This window comes from Moschus berezovskii, chromosome 28 (genome assembly GCF_049115385.1).
Source record: "Moschus berezovskii isolate FMDL1 chromosome 28, NW_MosBer_1.0, whole genome shotgun sequence".
NCBI lineage: Eukaryota > Metazoa > Chordata > Mammalia > Artiodactyla > Moschidae > Moschus > Moschus berezovskii.
Window position 1 is genome coordinate 17588153 of NC_142487.1, and position 19999 is coordinate 17608151.

At 39.0% G+C, this 19999-nt stretch overlaps 1 protein-coding gene across 4 annotated transcripts in view; it reads right to left on the bottom strand.

Annotated features, from left to right (window-relative positions):
• The window catches only part of DYM (dymeclin), a 391190-nt gene that overhangs the window by 314720 nt on the left and 56471 nt on the right, over positions 1-19999 (bottom strand). For all 4 annotated transcript variants that reach the window (XM_088833353.1, XM_088833352.1, XM_055417337.2 and 1 more), the window contains 3 exons: positions 13320-13413; positions 12226-12359; positions 1897-1969 (listed from right to left, as the gene is read on the bottom strand). In XM_088833353.1, coding sequence (XP_088689479.1) covers positions 1897-1969; positions 12226-12359; positions 13320-13413 — 301 coding nt within the window. The remainder of the gene's footprint in view (positions 1-1896; positions 1970-12225; positions 12360-13319; positions 13414-19999) is intronic.

Consider the following 19999-nt stretch of genomic DNA (forward strand, 5'->3'; position numbering starts at 1 on the left):
CACATTTAGTTCCCAAAGAGCCTGTAAACCAAGCTGGGCACACACTTCCCCCAACAATACTGGAGAATAAGGTGAGAAAGGATACGAGGCATGGAAAGAACTGTGTCTGTCATAAGAGTTCCACTACCTGGGATACTTTCTCCATGCCCTTTCCCCGTCGGTGACTCCTCAGCTGTCTCAGCCCTACCTTCCAGGCTGCACGTGACCAGACCAGGTCACAACAGGGTTTGGTGATTCTCATTTCTAAGCCTATGATACAATTCTGCCTATAATACAATAAGCCTATAATACAAGGGTTTCTCTTGTGGCTTAGCTGGTAAAGAATCCACCTGCAATGCAGGAGAGCTGGATTCAATCCCTTGGGTGGGAAGATCCCCTGGAGAAGGGAAAGGCTGCCCACTTCAGTATTCCAGGCTGGACTGTATAGTCCATGGGGTTGCAAAGAGTTGGACACTTCTGAGCAACTGTCACAATACAATTCTGGATGCTGCGCTCATGCACAACAGAGGCCCGTTTTCTCACAAATACCCATCTTTCCTTTTGGGTCACAGGCAAAGGGCATATTCCCAACAATATCTCCAAACAGACTGAGATTTTGTGATGATAAATCATAAAACCTACTTTTTTATTTCAAAAAATAACTCCTCTAATATGTGCATTCTCAGGAATTCCCCATTTGTCCAGTGGCTAGGATGTTGCACTTCCACTGCAGGCAGCATGGGTTAGATCCCTGGTCAAGAAACTAAGATCCCACCTGCTGTGTGGTGTGGCCAAAATTAAATTTTTTTAAATAATAAAATATGCATTCTCAATAGTCGGTGTAAGAGATCACCCTCCAGTGGGTAAAAATTGGTTCTTTCAAGGGTGAAAATCTTCACAGATATTATAATGACGTATGGCCTTCCAAAAAGTCATAGCATATAAGCATATCCAGTGTATCTGGAGTATTCAAATTTCATTAGGACTCTGGAGAGACAATTAAGAAAAAAAATTCTAAAAAGGCTCCTCTGAGAGACAAATAAGGTTGAGAACAACTGTTTTAAAAGTAACAAACATTTTGAATTATACAGGAACTGCATTCAGCTGTAGTAACAGAAATCTGGTTATAACAGTGTAAACAAGGTCTATTTTTCTTACATGAGAACTCCAGGGGTGGGGGCAGGAGGCGGGTAGTGGCTGATGACTTTGGTTCAGCAGCTCAATGCCATCAAAGCAGAATGTGCCGTGAGTCTCTTAGTTCATGATGCCAAGATGTCCAACACAACTCTAAGGAGACCTTGCCCACACTCTGGAGAACAGGACAGTGCGCTCTCACAGATGAAAATATACATGCTTCTCTCAGGTGAGGGAGGTCCCCAGAAAGAATATACATGTGTCTCTCAGGTGAGGGAGGTCCCCAGAAAGAGCTGTTCCTGTAAGCTTCACTGGAGCACTTCCCACTACATCTCACTGACCACATCCAGCCTCAAGAGAAGCTAGAAATAGAAATCCAACCTCTCCAAAAGAGGCCACATATAAAATCCAGAAGCAAGGAAGAAGGGAAGAATAAATAATGGGTGGACAAGGAGCTGTATCTACCATGTATGTATCAGATTCAAATTGCTTTTCTCTCAAACCCTGGTTTACGCAGATTAATTCTGTGTTTATCATATGCTTCACGTTACTAAAGAGTTTATTTTCCCCTCAACAACATGAAATTCTTGTGATGATGACGGGTCATCAAAGTCTGACTATTATCACGCAAGACAGCAAGAAGCCCATGGATGTACCTGGAGGCATACATAGAAGCAATACATGCAAGTACTACACCACAATCCACAAACTCTTCAACACGATCAATCAGCGTCTTCAATACACTGAGAAGAGAAAAGTGATCCTGGCTTAGCCAGAACTTACAAGAGTGGAATATCAGTGATTAACTGCATCAAACAGCAGAGCAATTCTTCCAAAAGATCTTCTGAGTCAGAACCTGGTGAGACACATAAAAAATTTTGTTTAACAAAGTATAAAGTAGCATTCAATTGTCTGGAAGCTCAGTTTTCATACCTAATGAGAATATCATCATCACAGAAACTCAGACACTAAGCTGTCCTCTGAATAAAATCTACATGCTGAGCAAGTTAACATCTGCTATAATCTGCATCTAGTAGAGGAATTTCGAACACCAGCTAGTAATTATATTGCTTTTAATGTCTGAAGGCAACTATGACTTCCGTAGACCAGTGGTTTTCAAATTTCTTATACTGTACTATGTTTTTTCAAATAAAATTCATACTGAAGTCGAAATATATAAAATAGATAAAATCTCAAGCTGCTCCAGCTGTCTTGTTTAAATCAGAAATAGACTACCTATACTTCTTCCCCCAATGAAAATCTGGCCTTACCCTTGATCTCCCTGCAAACCCAGAAGTGCCTTCTCTGAACTCATGGAGCCCCACTGATTATAGACTGGAACCCACTGAGGGTCCAAACACTTCTTTTCAAAGAGCCAAAGTCAAAGTGGCTTTCCCAAGTCACAAAGTAAGCAGCAAAGGTTGGTTGCAAACTACTGTTCCAACAGAAATGCTCCCATGTCCCAAACTTCTCGAACCTAAGTGACTTTCTAATTTACAAAGTCAATCAGGATCACATGTGGCTCCCAGCTTTGGACACTACTGACACCTGTATTGACAAAATTCTTTCTTCCCTCAGTTCCTATGACTTTTTTCTAACCCACTACTTTTTCAATTCACTCCCAGTATCCACTCCCTCAGAATACCCTTCAACACCGGCACACACCCAACTCTCTTGCTCACCCTAAATAAAAGCAATCATCTACACAGCACCTATGCTTGGTGCATCTGGCTGTTACTGTAAATGCTGGCTGCACTATCCCAGAGCTTCTGACTACAAGCAAGGCAGGCCCCTGCAGGCCCCTATTGGACTTTGGGGCTTCCCAGGTGGCACTGGTGGTAAAGAACCTGCCTGTCAGTGCAGGCAGATGCCAGAGACAAGGGTTCAATCCCTGGGTCAGGAAGATCCCCTGGAGGATGGCAATGGCAACCCACTCCATTATTCCTGGAGAATCCCATGGACAAAGAAGCTTGGCTGGTGGGCTACAGTCCAAAGGGTTGCAAAGAGTCGGACACGACTGAAGCGACTTTGCAAGCACACATACATGCACTGGACTTTGACCATCTTACAAGAAAAAGACAGACAAAGAGTTTGGCACAAAATGTACACTCAATACATGTTCAGTGAACTGAACACAGGTGTCCAAGTCCAAATTTAGCAGTTGCTTCTAAAACATCAAAGCACTTGGCATCTCAAAGAGAAGTTTAGCAATTCTTTTTTCTAGACCACAATATCACCTGGTATTCAGTTTGAAGAAATTCCTTCCTGCCTTGCCACAAATAGAAATAACTGGCACAGCAGTCCTCTGAGAGGTCAGTGCAAAGCTTGAAGAGAATATTAAATCATACTGAAGACATCAATCAAGGCTAAAAAGAATACACGGCAAGATTCAAGTTCAAAAACCACGTTAAGTCTCACTGTAGAAGCAGTAGGTCACTACCATTTAGCTCAACGAGTGGAGGAAATCAGAAGAGCCAACTCAATCTTTCTCCTCCAGAGCTGTCCAACATGACCCATGAGAGTTAACAACCTATTCCAACAAGTGGTTTGTTGGCAAGTATTAATAATATATAATCAACATGTATTTGCTGAACTGTCATTCCATGCCTTACCCTAGAAAATGTGGTGACCCAGACCCAAAAGCTTTCAGAATCACTCACTGATTTCCTAGAGAACATTTTAGACCAAATAAGTTGACCAGTTTACTAACATACCCCTGGTTTAGCCAAGCAGCCTGCACAAGATTTTTAATTACAGAGGTGAGGGAACAAGTGCTCAGGACCCACAGATGGCACCTAATTGGATTTTTTTTCCTTCCAGGGGTGTAAACACATCTAAATTTCAAATCTTAAAATTGTGACAAAGACCTCTCTTTGGTTCCATGTGCCATCCAAATCATGACTTCAGTCAAGTTTAAGCCAGTTTACTAAGAAGTACATTCAATAGCTTCGTTATCAATGTAATCCTAAGAAAATAATGTTGATAAATTGATCTCATACAAGTAAAACATAGCATTTCAAGGCCAAAGTTCTAACAAAACTAAAGAATAAGCAAATTCCAAGTGAAATCTCTGACAATTTCCATTTACTAAAACAAAAACATTCTTGCATTATACTATATTCTTATTTCTGGGGTTACTCTAGAAGCAAATAATTCCTAGGCAAGTGAAGAATTATAAGATTCAACTGCTTATCAGGCTTTACATTAAGCAAGTCACTCATACTGCCTTAGTTTCCATGCATCATTTATCACTCAGCTTCCATACGAGGCCAAATATCTTCCTTAGTTTCAATTAAAAACAAGTAAATATGAAACTTACCTGCCAAAAATTACAGTAACACATTTATGCATTTCTTACAGGAAAGAGAATATTAGAAGTCATTGAAATGTGCAGGTCCATGACAAAGTAAACTGTTGTTCTTTGAGTAAAGGACTGCAGAGATTTCAATGTGTTTACTGTGTTGTGAAGTTTTACAAACCAGAGTTGTGTGTGTGCTTTTTTTAATCTCTTAAAGAGTTTTAAATTGCCTCCATAGCTCCAGCTAAATATTTTAATACTTTAAATCATAAACATTCCATTCTCTCTAGCCCACATTAATCCTAACAATCACTCTTAAGGAGTGGGTATCATCACCATTTCACAGATGAAGGCTCAGAGAGGCTATTTACCTACAATAAGTGGCAGAGTTCAGATTTAACCTAAATTCAGACTTCCAAAGGGAGGGTGGGGGTAGAATTTACAAATTACTTTTAAAGACCTGTTTCTATACAAAGCTAGAAAAAAAAATCCACAGTCAACCAATCCAAGTGTCACTGAAGACCCCACAAATCCCTGGTGAGTATTTCTGAGCCACGTTAAGGAAGAGACTGGAAATGCCACAGATCATTTTACACATCAAGGTGATATCCTACACAGCCATCATACTGAAGTCCTTGACTTAAATATCTCAAACAATGAATAAATACAATCTTTTATTAAGAATATTTTGCAGAACAAGGTCACTGAAACCTCACCCTATCCTTGAGATTCTCCCACTTTAAAGCCCAAACGCCACTTCAGTAGTCCCTAGGAGTATCAGCAGAGGGAGGCACAAACACGAGAACGCAAAGATAAAGACAAGATTTCTGGTCACTCACAGCTCTAATGGGCTTCCTTTGTGGCTCAGCTGGTAAAGAACCCTCCTGCAATGTCGGAGACCTGGGTTCAATCCCCGGGTTGGGAAGATCCCCTGAAGAAGGGAACGGCTACCCACTCCAGTATTCTGGTCAGGAAAATTCCATGGACTGTATAATCCATGGGGTCGCAAAGAGTCGGACACGACAGAGACTTTCACTTCACTCCACAGCTCTCATAATCTACACCTGAAACTGAGCCGTGGTTGCTCCCTGTTAGTGCTTTCTGTTTGGCACCCATTCAGTATCACAGAGAAGACTCAACTCTCTCATTTTGACCTTAGGGAGAGAACCAGAGATAATAAAACACTGTCATGATAAAATGCCTCCCATCAGAGTCAGAGGGGTGGCAGGTGTGGAAGAAAGGGAGAAAAGAAAAATTTTTATAGCACTTACTCAAGGAAGGGGAAAAAATAGCACTGACGGAAAACTAAGCAGCAGCCAGAAAAAAGAAACATATGGGTCACTTAAATCAGGTTACACATCGTTACTGAAAGGAATATTAAAAAACAGAGAGCAAATGGTTGTTGTTTTCTTTACATTCACAAAGTCAAACTAGGGCTTCCCTGGTGACTCAGTGGTAAAGAATCTGCCTGCCAATGCAGGAGACACGGGTTCAATCCCTGATCCGGGAAGATCCCACATGCTACGGGGCAACTAATACACCTGTACACCACAGCTATTAAGCCTGTGTTCTGGAGTCCGTGAGCCACAACTGCTGAGCCCACGTGCCACGACCAAAGCCATGTGCCCTAGAGCCGCAACAAGGGAAGCCACTGCAGTGAGACGCCTCTGCACTGCAACTAAGGAGTAGCTCCCACTCTCCACAACTAAAGAAAAGCCCACGCAGCAACGAAGACTCAGACAAGCCAAAAATAAATTAATTAATTTAAAACATTCAAACTGTCAGTTTCTCAATGCTACCCAACACTGTTCTAATACAGGTACTTAAAACTTCAGAATTAACAGAACCACACTTCAAAAAGGACTTGAAAGTTCAGAGCAAAAGACTATTAAAATGAAGACACATAGCTAGATTATACTTACTACAACTCATTCTCAGAAAAACCATGGTTTTTCTGAGGGTCTAGGTTATTGTCTATTTTAGTTGTAAAGCTAATACTGGCATTACCCTAAAGTATTAAAAATCATACTTAAGCTTCTAATTAGCAAAATCAAATATGCCTCCATAAATCAATTAAGGAAAAGCAAATGAATTCACTCTTCTCTAAAAACAAAACTGGTCTACATTTCCATGCATTACAATATTTGTAAACCTGTGTCCTATCCATTCCAATAAAACCTGCAATGATTCTGGTTGACTGCTATTACTGTGGTCAAACGGAAATGCTTCTGTTTACCCTCAAGGATAATACAGCCTACGAGATTTCATCATAAAATGTGCTGTTAGTAAAATTTAATTCATTCTATTCCACTGATTGGGAAGAGAAAGAAATATCATGAATCATACTCTCTCCTATTATATGACCAAAAAGAAGTCAAGAATTCCTAGAAACACTTTATTTTTCTGCAAAGTCAGATTATAAATCTTATAAGCTGAATATTTTAAAAGAATAAATCTATGCTAAATCTACACTTTCTTTTTTCTCTGAGTCACATTTTTCAACTATTGTGGGGTGTTTTTTTTGTATTACTTATCCATAAATAATGAGATTAATCTATGAAGTTTTATGTTAAGACAAAAATAAAATACAAAACCCTTAACACAACTGTGTGCCCCCAACACAATTTCTGGTTTAGCGGCCCCAGGCGTGAGGGACCAGAGCAAGCAGAGAAAGAGCAGTAAAGCCCACCATCATGGGAGCCTAAGCACCTCCAAACACACCTCAGATTTGGAAGGTAATTCCAAAGAGTTTCAGAAAAGTTTTAAGCCAGACATGAATGTGAAGGAAAGTGGTTGTGTTCCAGAGGTGTGATTACAGACATTTTTTTCCATAAATTTCCATGTCATATACTTTTTTCTTGTTCGTTTTGGTCTCTCACAAATCATAAATTTTCTCATCTGTATGGGATCCTTGGCTCCCATTTACCTGCCAGGGGGAGGCACACACTGACAGAAGCTCCAGGTGCGGAGGTACAGCCTGCCACGCAGGGGTTGCCAGCGGAGGGCTCTGCAATGCTTCATGGAAGGGCACCCGAATGTCAGTTTCTCTGAGTCTTTCCCTGTTTTTTGGTTCATTTATTCAGAAGAGTATCCCCTTATGGCAGGAAAGGGAGTGAAGTGGGTAAAACCCCACTGTCAGCATTCTAGAAGCCAAGTCAAGACGCCTTACTCTTTCACGTGCAGCCTCTTCTCTCAACCCTGTTCTCCCTACACCACTGCATCCACCGCGCCCGAGAACTCATACAGGGAGGCCCCGCTGGTCCAGCCTCTACAGAGAACAGATTTCAGTATTAAACTGGGGAAGGGGTGGTCCCATGATGCGCATCACAAGAGTAAGAGACCTTCCAGTCAATCCCCCTGGTTGTCTCTTTGGAGACACCTGGCACTTCCGATTCCTAAACCTCTCCAGAGTTCTGTGGCAGAAACTGGCTTTGTTTCTGGAATTCTCCAACCCTGAAGGCACTTAGCTCCCAGCTTTCAGTGGTCAGTTTAGCTCAGCATCACTCAGTTTTCCAACTTGCAAATTGTAATTAACACTGTCTCCCCCTCTTTCTCTTTAACCTAATAAATTCATAACTTGTTCAAAATTCCTTTACTGATAGTTTCTGGGGGTTTTAGGAGAAAGCAAAGATGATCATGTATATTTAATCCACTATGCTTGACAGCAAGTCCTACAAAATAAATAATTTAAAAAAATAAATACGGGGGAGGGGAGGAAGGCTCAAGAGGGAGGGGACACATGTACACATATAACTGATTCACTTTGTTGCACAGCAGAAACTAAAACAATATTGTAGAGCAATTAGATGCCAATAAAAAATAATAAATTTAAAAAGTTTTAAAACATATATATATTGAACTACTCTGTGCCAACAAAACATACTCAAGCAAGCCTTTTACCTGGACTTGACAAGTCTCTTTTCTAATCTGCACAGAGCTGTGCTAACTGGTTCTCAGACCCCTCAAGCCCACAGCCCCTGCTCTGCCCAGCTCTCCCTGCCAAGGCTGCCTCCTTTTTGCTTCTATCTTCAGTCTCTCAATATCCAAAGGTATCTTCCCTCATTTGAAAAATTTGTTTTAAACTTTGTAAAGAAACTATAATTGCCTTCCACTGGCAGCAGTACTGTGCAGTAGTTACTCCAAAGAGCCCTCCGGTACAAAAATAATGAGTTTTTGGCTAAAATAAACTCTTCAGTGCACTAATGGGCTTCCAGAAAGTAAAGGAAATCTCCCAAGGACCCCAGCACCATAACCAAAAAGAATAACCACAAGCGAACACTCTGTGGCTTGAATCTGAAGTAAAACACTGAGCAAGAGGCACACTCTTAAGGACAGGGTGTCCCTGAGGATGAAGCCAGCTACTGGGAGACCTAAGCCTTCAGCCTGGCTACCGGGACACTGAACTTGACAGCCCCATTAAGCCAAGAACTGCTAAGGGAGACTAAAGTGGTTGATGCTGCAGTCCCTGGGTCCCTTTAGAAGCAAATGCAAATCCCTCCCTTACTTGGGGCCTTAGATTAAGATCAAACAAATAGAAGTTCACAGTCAGCACTATCAGAGACTTGAGAAAACAAGCCACCGTTAAGTGCTTAACGAAACCAGCAAGAGATTTAGGTCCCTAAGGACTTAAAATACTGGCTTTATGCATACAAAATGTAAAATATCAGTTATTGTGTCAGCAAGAACAGGACATAATACCAACACTGAGGAAAGAAAAACTTGCACTGAAAGCAATGGGAGAATGCAGACAATTTTGTACTGTACATCGCAGTTTTGCCTAGGGCTGGTTTTATCCCTTTAACTATTCCTGAAAGCATGGAATCGTGGAAAGAGCTATCTTTGCATAATGATACAAATTCCCTCCAGCAAACAATCTACTACCACATCATACAGAGCCCATAGGAAAATGTTCAAATATGAAATCCTAACATATTTCAATTATAAATTGAGAGCATACTGCGAGTCACTTTACCCTCATAAAGACAGCTTCACTGAATATGGCAGCAATATCTATCTGATCATGGCAATATTACAGTGAACTGGGATAAACAAAAAAATGCAGTATGCTGTAATAACCCAACAATCCTAAAAAGCCTCAGTTGATTTGTTCAGTTGTTTGCAGACAGTCCTCTACTTTTGTCAATTTAACTTTCAAAGAATCCTTACCGTTGTATATTTATCTATTCTTGAATAGTCTTTCACACAACTAAGTCAAATATTCATAACTGGCTAATCAATGAATGTTTTCAGCTACCATACAGTGAGGTTCCATTTTTTTCCATTCAATAGTATCTGTGCAATCATTTAGTTTTATCACACCTTTATAAACTGTAAAAAGACACTGACAGAAAATATCAATGTCACTAAGACTTACACTAGTGATAAGGAGTCTCAAATGAACAACCTAAAGCTAAGATGAAAATAATTTTACATATGCCAAAAACAGCAAGTCTTTAACCTTAAGAAGACGTCCACTAGACTTAAGCTGGTGGACAAACAGCAGTTCAGCTGCAAATGAAAAGAACAAAAGAGCATTATAAAATCCTGCACTGCTAACCAAATAAAAGAAGAGGATAGTCTGTCAACACATAGAACCACAGCCCTCACTGATGGCTCCTTCAGTGACACAACCATCTTGATAAAGTGGCCATGACTGAGGAGTGTCATCTGCCCTGACTCTGCATGAAGCCACCTGAGATGCACAACAAAAGCATGGTTCTCAAGCATGGACATGAGTGGGGAGTACAGGCACAGCAAGGGTGACCAAAAACGTACACTGTATCTCTCAAGCACATCAATCTTCTCAATGGTAAGTCATGAATAAACGCTTTTATATTGAAATAAAAATGATATAATACTAAACAAGCACAACATTTCCCTAGTTCTTCTCACATAACGCAAAACAAAGTTTTGGGTTTGCAGGTGATGGCTGCTATGCTCTCAGGCTCAGTGGGGATAAACATTCACTCCATTATTGTTGACAGAACTTCCTGGAAAGGAACGCAATTCACTAACAGAACTGCATTTGGCACAGTTGGGACCACAAAGACAAAGCCTAACATTAACAAAACTAACACATGCAAGGAACAATCCCCATTAAAAGCTCTAATCACTTAAACACCAATATATATTTAGCAAACACAGAAGGCTGATTATCAAAGTAGTAAATTAAATATATTAATGTATAAAGCCCTATGTGGGCAAGAAAGCCCAATGAAGGCAGAGGTGTTTTGAAACAATGAACCCAGGAAACTCAGGAGCAAAAGTGCCTCTGCCTTGAGAAAGAGAGAAGCAAACATGAAAGGTAGATGCAAAACTACATTCCTTCTATTTGTAGGGCAGCAAAGGAGACACAGACACAGAGAACAGACTGACAGACACAGGTGCTGGGGAGGAAGGAGAGGGAAGGATGTAGGAGAGAGTTAACATGGAAACGTACACATGACCATATGTGAAACAGACAGCCAACGGGAACTTGCTGTGTGACTCAGGGAACTCAAACCAGGGCTCGGTAATAACCTAGAAGGGTGGGACAGCGAGGAAGGTGGGAGGCAGGTTCAAGAGGGAGGGGACACAGGTAAACCTACGGCTGATTCATGTTGATGTCTGGTAGAAACCAACACAATACTGTAGAGCTATTATCCTTCAATTAAATATAAATTTTAAAAACTGCATTCCTTGTATTTCATTTGTTAATAATCTCATTATTTTCCAGATTGTAAGTTTTAATGCTAAGAAATGAAACAGCAGCAGTTGATTCTGATTATAGGCCCTCCTCACTACTGGGGAAAAAAAAATTCTCACCAATATCAGGAGAAAATGGTAAACTCTTCCTATAACTTCAGAAAGACTTTGGCATCATGAAACTATCCTTTAACATTTTATTTCTCAAAGAACAAAAGATTACTGTAGTCAAGAAGAATGAAAAATCCTGTTATTTCCTATCTATTATTTTCTGTCTTCATTTCAAACGTGTTTTCTTTGTAGCATTTATTATAACTTAGAATTATTTGTTACTTCTTTAAAAACAAATATGGCTTGAGCTTCCATCTTTTTTGTTTATATTTTACTGTACCCTTAATGAGGTCCTGTCATATTGTTGCCATTGAATATTTGTATGTAGGTTGATGTGAAAGAATGATGAATAAAAGCAAAATAAAATAAAATTGTTATTTCTGATTAAGGAGTCCCAAATATACCCAGACTCAGAGACTGTTATGTCCCACGAAAGTAACTTTTAACATTTATAAAATCTGTAATTCTGATTGGTTGTCTCCCTTAATAACGTGCTAGCCTACTGTACGTGCACATGTGCTCAGTCATGCAGTCATGTCTGACTCCTTGCCACCCTCCTCCCTGGACTGTAGCCCACTAGGTTCCTCTGTCCATGGGAGTCTCCAGGCAAGAATACTGGAGCGGTTGCCATTTCCTCCTCCTGGGGATCTTCCTGACCCAGGGAACGAAAACTCCGTCTCCTGCCTTGGCAAGAGGATTCTTTACCATTATGCCACCTGGGAAGCCCAGTAATGGCATTTAAATTAACATTTACTTCCTAAAAAAAGAAATATCTGTGATATATATAGAAGTCAAAATAAGTAAGTCTCAATCCTACCAGCTCCCTTATTTAAAAACAAAAAGAAAAAAATCTATGAGTCTCAGCTAGCTTAAATTAATACAGGCAAAGAAAGAGGGGGTCATTTAAAAATGAAAATTATGAGGGAAAATAGAATTTTCAAAATTATACTTTTATTTTTCAAATTCTATCCTTATGTTACACACACTACCCCCAGAATGTCATCTAAGGCAAGACTTACTGTAACTGCCAGGAGATTTTTCTTCATAAGTAAAATGAAGTTGTAATTCTTCCTCTGACATCTCACTAATGAACACTTTCAGCAAACAGCAAATAATAAACAAAGCATTGTGTGTCTGCCAGATGAAGATGTGACTAGAAAGGAAACAACAAATCACACAAGAATCAGTGTTTAATCACGAGTACAATTCATTTATTTCTAGTCCATGATTTCTCATTTTGCTTGTAATATTAGAATAATGTCCACATCTTTCTTCATGGCCCATGATTTATGACACTGGACCAATAACATCTACTACAGTTTACCTCATACTTTATTCTGTATTTTACACAGTGAGTCAATTTAGAAAAACTTTTTCCTTTAGGCATGACTGCTCTTTGTTCTTAACATTATAGTTGTCCCATATAAAAGCAATTCAAACAAAACTAAAAACAGAAAAAATAAAATAATACAGTAACATAAAGAAAATATATGCAAATACACAACCAAATTTTAAATGGGGCATCACCAGTTGTACAGTATTTGTATACCTGCTATTTGTAATAATAATCATGGACTCAGAACAATTTTAATTGAATTCAACATAAATTGTTTGAAAACAGGGAAATGAACAATCTTTTAAGATACTATCATCCAAAAATAGTTTCAAAAAACTCTTGAGTGCATAAAAGGTGAACCTTCCACTATATAAATATAAAACCATAATGTCTAATCTGAACCTTTGTTCACCTAATATGTAAGAAATAAAGGACACAAATGCAGAATGAAATAATACTCACACTAAGTCATTAAACTAGATAAATCCAGCAGTGAAAATAGGAAAAAATTAACTTTTTAAATAATAATTACCCAATTAATCTTCTTAAAGAATATTTCTAAAGATTGTCTAAAATGCTAAGTAAAATCGGATTCCACAATTTATAATCTCACCCTAATGACTTGGACAGTTAATTAAAACCTCTTTTACTTTTTCCCTGAATAATGAGAATCATTCCTTTATAGCTTTCAAAAGACCATAACCTATTTCTACCAATAAGTGAATAATTGTCATACTGTTAAATATAAATTAAATATAGAGAGAGCAGCCAGCTTACTTTTGACATTCTGCTGAAAGTTTTAGTTCTTTGGTTCTAGAAAGGAAGACTTTAATTAGTGCACCAAGGTTTCCTGTTCGAGGGTTATTTTCAACTGCAAGAGAAGAAAAGGTTTTAAAAAGTTAAAGTTAAGAACTGAAATCAAAGTGGGCATATCATAACATTTCTAAAACCAAATGTCAAATTGAAGTTGCTCAGGGACCAAGCTTATTGTCAATTTCAAATCTAATTGGGGAAATCAGCAATGAGAGAAATCGCTGCTTGGTCTTAATTCTAAACAGCAAAAAATTATTCACAAATGAAAATGATAGAAACTATAGGAGAAAAGTTATCTCAGAACTCAAAACAGCAAAGAAAAGATGTACATGGGAATAAGTACACCATTAGAGCACACCTGTTTAGTGCTCAATTAATAGTGTCCAATTAGCCCAGGTCTATCTACTGGGTATGTGTTCTCGTCATAGCTTGAGAGCAGATCCAAGTAACTGCATAATCTTCTCATTATGATAAAATGTGTAGCACCTCGCTAATCCAAGTGTGGTTCATGGACTAGCTGCAACAGCATTTACCTGGGAGTTTGCTAGAAGTGCAGAATCCCATGGTCACCCTACACTACTGAAGTTGACAGTGCTTCTCAAAGTTCAACATGCATTTAAAACACACAGCATTCTCATTAAAGTTTATGTTCTGATTCCACATGTGTGGGGTGATTCTGCATCTGTGACAGTATCCCAGGTGATGCCCACTGCTGCTGGGTGGAGAACACCACTAATGAGTACCAAGGGGCAACTAAGTTAGGGCAGATTTTGTCCAGCTTTCATAATCCAGAATAGACATGTGATTAGATATCATTAGAGTTTCACTCTGAATAAAAAATTTCCTACTTTTAAGCTTTGGGTTTGGCTTAAAAGTCCCAGAAGATTCCACATGCCTCAGAGCAATTCAGCCTGCACACTGCAGCTCCTGAGACAGCATGTTCCAACTACTGTAGCCCACGCCCCTAAAGACTGTGCTCTGGAGCTTCAGGAGTCAGAGTTAAGAACACGGGATATCTGACAGGAAGGCAGAAAATCATGTGGAACTAGACTACAGAAAGTGACTAGGTTCAAAGCTCAACTCCACCACTTGACTAGCTGTGTGACACCTGTCAACTTCTTTAACCTCTCTGGACCTCAGTTTCTTCACCTGTAAAATTCAGATAATGATAATACTTAATAGAAAACTAATTTGACTCTAGAGCTTGAATCTGTTAACTAAAATGACTGTGTGAAAAAGGAATTCTCTGTGTCCACAGGAGTTCAAGCAAAATCTAGGTAATACTCAGATAATGATAATAATCTCACTAAAATACCTGTTCCCATCGGGAATACCCAATGGATGCCCAAGGTCCAATAACCAATATACCGAACACATAGAGGACAGACACATTCTAACATCTATGAAGATGCAATCAACAAAATCTCACTGTGGAAAACTCTACTATCCACTTTCTTCAATAAGAAAAAATTGAGGTGGGGGGAGGGAAAGACAAATTCAAGAGGAATTAGCTATGAAAAAGAATTGTAAAGACATATTAACTAATAATAACATGTGTACTTTATTTGGCTCCCAATTCAAACAAACTGAGACAAACAGAAATTTGAATAGTCAGTGGATGTTTTATGATACTAAAAAATTTTTAGTAGATAATTGGATTTTTTCCTTTAAAAAATCATTACTATGAGATACACACCACAATATCTATGGATGAAAAATATAATGCTTAAGGTTTGTGCCAAATTAATTATGTGAGGATATATTTTTGGATTCATATACACTTTTTATTTGGGCACTTTTCTACACATGTTCATATATCAATAATAAGTGAGAGATACAGATGATGCCTTTGAAGTGTGGTACTGGAGAAGACTCATGAAAGTCCTCTGGACAGCAAGGAGATCAAACCAGTCAATCTTAAGGGAGATCAACCCTGAATATTCACTGGAAGGACTGATGCTGAAGTTCCAGTACTTCAGTCATCTGATATGAATAGATGACTCACTGGAAAAGTCCCTGATGCTGGGAAAGATCAAGGGCAGAAGGGGACGAGGGCGTCAGAGGATGAGATGGTTGGATGGCATCACTGATGCAATAAACACAAACTTGGGCAAACTCAGGAGATGGTGAGGGACAGGGAGGCCTGGCGTGGTGCAGTCCAAGGGTTGCAAAGAGTCGGACATGACTAGGCGACTGAACAGCAGAGGAGACAAGCCTGGCCATGAGCTGAAAATGACTGGAACTGGCAGGTGAACATACGGGAGGTCATTACGTTATTCTCTGTCTGCCCTTGGATGGGTGTGAAATTTTTTTAAATAAGGAATTAAAAATAAAACACCATGAAGAAATACACAAAAATCAATGCTCATGAAAAATGCTGAGTGAGGACAGTCCTTTTCCACCCCAAAAAAACAGGAAACCCATTAACAAAATACAAATTCTATATAACTGAACAAAAGTTTTATTTATTAGATCATTAGCAGGTCTAACTGCTAAAAGTACTTTTGTCTACTCCAACCAGATCTCTCAATGCTAATCATCTCACCTGATACTTTGCTATACAGATTCAAAGGTAACAGCTTCTTAACAAGGTTCTAGGGCTAAACGGACAGGAATGCACTTAAAATTCACTATGAGGTAAAGAAACTGTCTTGGACCCAGAGCGCCTCATGTGTAGATTCAGGGTATAAATAATAAAGATGAATACAAAAAGCCCAACAAATATAATGGCCACAAACATCCCCAAATTGATGAAAACATTAATCTATGTATCTAAGTAAAAACCCAAATAAAGAATAAATTTCAAAATTTTGTAAAAGTTAAGGCAAAATCTTGAAAGCAATTAACAAAAAAAAAAAATGACTTATTTACAAGAGAACAACAATACAATTAAACAGCAGACTTTCCATCTGAAAAGAGACTGAAAGGCAATGGAATAACCTAGTCAAAGGGATGAGAGAAAATAAATGCCAACCAAGAACTCTGTATCTAGAAAAACTGTCCCTCAAAGTGAAGGCAACAGAGAACAGGGATACAACTTTACAGTGGAGAAAATGGACAAACACAACACTGGCCACATAATCAAGGTCAACATCATCAGTGAAACTCATGCATAGACCCCTGATATGATGTGTTGAGATGAGCACATCACCTCTGTGATGCCCACAAACCCATAACTCCCATCTCGCCATGAGAATAACATCAAACAAATTGAGGGACACTCTGGAAATACTCTACCAGCATTTCTCCAAACTCTTAAAAGTCATTAAAAATGAGGAAAGTCTGAGACCAGGGGAGATTAAGGAGACCTGATGACTAAACGCAATGTAGCATCTTGGAAAAAAAAAGACCCGTGGGAAAACTAGTGAAACCTGAATAAAGGGTCAAGTTTAGATAATAGCAACATACCAATGTTAACTCTTTAGTTGGGACAAATATACCATATAAATGTAACTTGTTGACAATAGAGGAAACTGATGAGGGTTATATGGGAACTCTCTACATGGTTTTGCAACTTTTCTATAAATCTAAAGCCATTTTAAAATTTAACTTTCATTTTAGAAATCTCAATAGATGGGTTTAACAGAAAAAAAGATTAGTAAACTAAGGACAGATTAATAGAAAATATCCTATGGAAGGTCAGAGAGAAAAAAAAAGTAAAATACAAAAAAAAAAAAGAGCCTAACAAACATGCAGGACATACTGAAAATGTTAACAGAAGTATAACAGAGACCCTTGAAGGAGAGAAAAGACAGAATAGGACAGAAACAATATATTAATATAAATCAACAATGGCTGAGAATTTTCCAAAATTGATGAAAGACATCAAACCACAGATCTAACAAGCAGGGAGGGAGGGAGAAAAGGGGAGGAAGGAAAAAGGTACAAAGGAAAGAAGAAAGGAAGGGAAAATAGTCCTGAGCATATTCTAAGATGCCGAAAACCAAAGGATTAAAAAAGAAAAACACGAAAGTATCCAGAAGGAAAAAACCTCCATTTTTTTTTTTTCAAAAGAACAACACTAACACTGACAGCTTGAATCTCAACAACCAGAAAAATAACAGAATGGAGTCCTTAAAGTATGGAAAGAATTACCACCAACCTAGAATTCTACACCCAGCACACCTATCTTCCAAAAGGAAAGGAAAAATGAAAACATTTTCAGACCAAAAAATAAAAGAGAATTGTCATATACCCACAAAACCCTTAAAATCTATATGCATTTATATCTACTGACATGAAAAGAAGCTCCTGAGTACTGCTAAGTGAAAATAACATATAAATAATACCACTTACATAAAACTGTGTATATAAATCAATACACACAGAATACTCTGGTAAGATTTTGATCTTATCACAAAAGATTAGCAGTGATTTTTTTTTTCTGCTATTTTCCAATCTTAAAAACGACAGAATGATTTCTGTTTGTTTCCAAGGCAAACCATTCAATATTATACTAATCCAGGCCTATGCCCCAACCAGTAATGCTGAAGAAGCCGAAGTTAATCGGTTTTATGAAGACCTACAAGACCTTTTAGAACTAACACCCAAAAAAGATGTCCTTTTCATTATAGGGGACTGGAATGCAAAAGTAGGAAGTAAAGAAACACCTGGAGTAACTGGCAAATTTGGTCTTGGAGCACGGAATGAAGCAGGGCAAAGGCTAATAGAGTTTTGCCAAGAGAATGCACTGGTCATAGCAAACACCCTCTTCCAACAACACAAGAGAAGACTCTACACATGGACATCACCAGATGGTCAACACCGAAATCAGATTGATTATATTCTTTGCAACCAAAGATGGAGAAGCTGTATACAGTTAGCGAAAACAAGACCAGGAGCTGACTGTGGCTCAGATCATGAACTCCTTATTGCGAAATTCAGACTTAAATTGAAGAAAGTAGGGAAAATCACTAGACCACTCAGATATGATCTCAATCAAATCCCTTACGATTATACAGTGGAAGTGAGAAATAGATTTAAAGGACTAGATCTGATAGATAGAGTGCCTGATGAACTCTGGACGGAGGTTCGTGACATTGTACAGGAGACAGGGACCAAGACCATCCCCATGGAAAAGAAATGCAGAAGAGCGAAATGGCTGTCTGAGGAGGCCTAAAAATAGCTGTGAAAAGAAGAGAGGCGAAAAGCAAAGGAGAAAAGGAAAGATATAAGCATCTGAATGCAGAGTTCCAAAGAACAGCAAGGAGAGATAAGAAAGACTTCCTCAGTGATCACTGCAAAGAAATAGAGGAAAACAACAGAATAGGAAAAACAAGAGACCTCTTCAAGAAAATTAGAGATTCCAAGGGAACATTTCATGCAAAGATGGGCTCGATAAAGGACAGAAATGGTATGGACCTAACAGAAGCAGAAGATATTAAGAAGAGGTGGCAGGAATACACAGAAGAACTGTACAGAAAGATCTTCACGACCAAGATAGTCACGATAACGTGATCACTGACCTAGAGCCAGACATCTTGGAATGTGAAGTCAAGTGGGCCTTAGAAAGCATCACTACTAACAAAGCTAGTGGAGGTGATGGAATTCCAGTTGAGCTATTTCAAGTCTTGAAAGATGATGCTGTGAAAGTGCTGCACTCAATATGCCAGCAAATTTGGAAAACTCAGCGCTGGCCACAGGACTGGAAGAGGTCAGTCTTCATTCCAATCCCAAAGAAAGGGAATGCCAAAGAATGCTCAAACTACCGCACAACTGCACTCATCTCACACGCTAGTAAAGTCATGCTCAAAATCCTCCAAGCCAGGCTTCAGCAATATGTAAACGGTGAACTCCCAGATGTTCAAGCAGGTTTTAGAAAAGGCAGAGGCACCAGAGATCAAATTGCCAACATCCGCTGGATCATGGAGAAAGCAAGAGTTCCAGAAAAACATCTATTTCTGCTTCATTGAATATGCCAAAGCCTTTGACTGTGTGGATCACAATAAACTGTGGAACATTCTGAAAGAGATGGGAATCCCAGACCACCTGACCTGCCTCTTGAGAAACCTGTATGCAGGTCAGGAAGCAACAGTCAGAACTGGACATGGAACAACAGACTGGTTCCAAATAGGAAAAGGAGTACGTCAAGGCTGTATATTGTCACCTTGCTTATTTAACTTATATGCAGAATACATCATGAGGAACGCTGGGCTGGAAGAAGCACAAGCTGGAATCAAGATTGCCAGGAGAAATATCAATAACCTCAGATATGCAGATGACACTACCCTTATGGCAGAAAGTGAAAAGGAACTCAAAAGCCTCTTGATGAAAGTGAAAGAGGAGAGTGAAAAGGTTGGCTTGAAGCTCAACATTCAGAAAACGAAGATCATGGCATCTGGTCCCATCACTTCATGGGAAATAGATGGAAAAACAGTGGAAACCGTGTCAGGCTTTATTTTTTGGGGCTCCAAAATCACTGCAGATGCTGATTGCAGCCATGAAATTAAAAGACGCTTACTCCTTGGAAGGAAAGTTATGACCAACCTTGATAGTATATTAAAAAGCAGAGACATTACTTTGCCAACCAAGGTCCGTCTAGTCAAGGCAATGGTTTTTCCCGTGGTCATGTATGGATGTGAGAGTTGGACTGTGAAGAAAGCTGATCACCGAAGAATCGATGCTTTTGAACTGTGGTGTTGGAG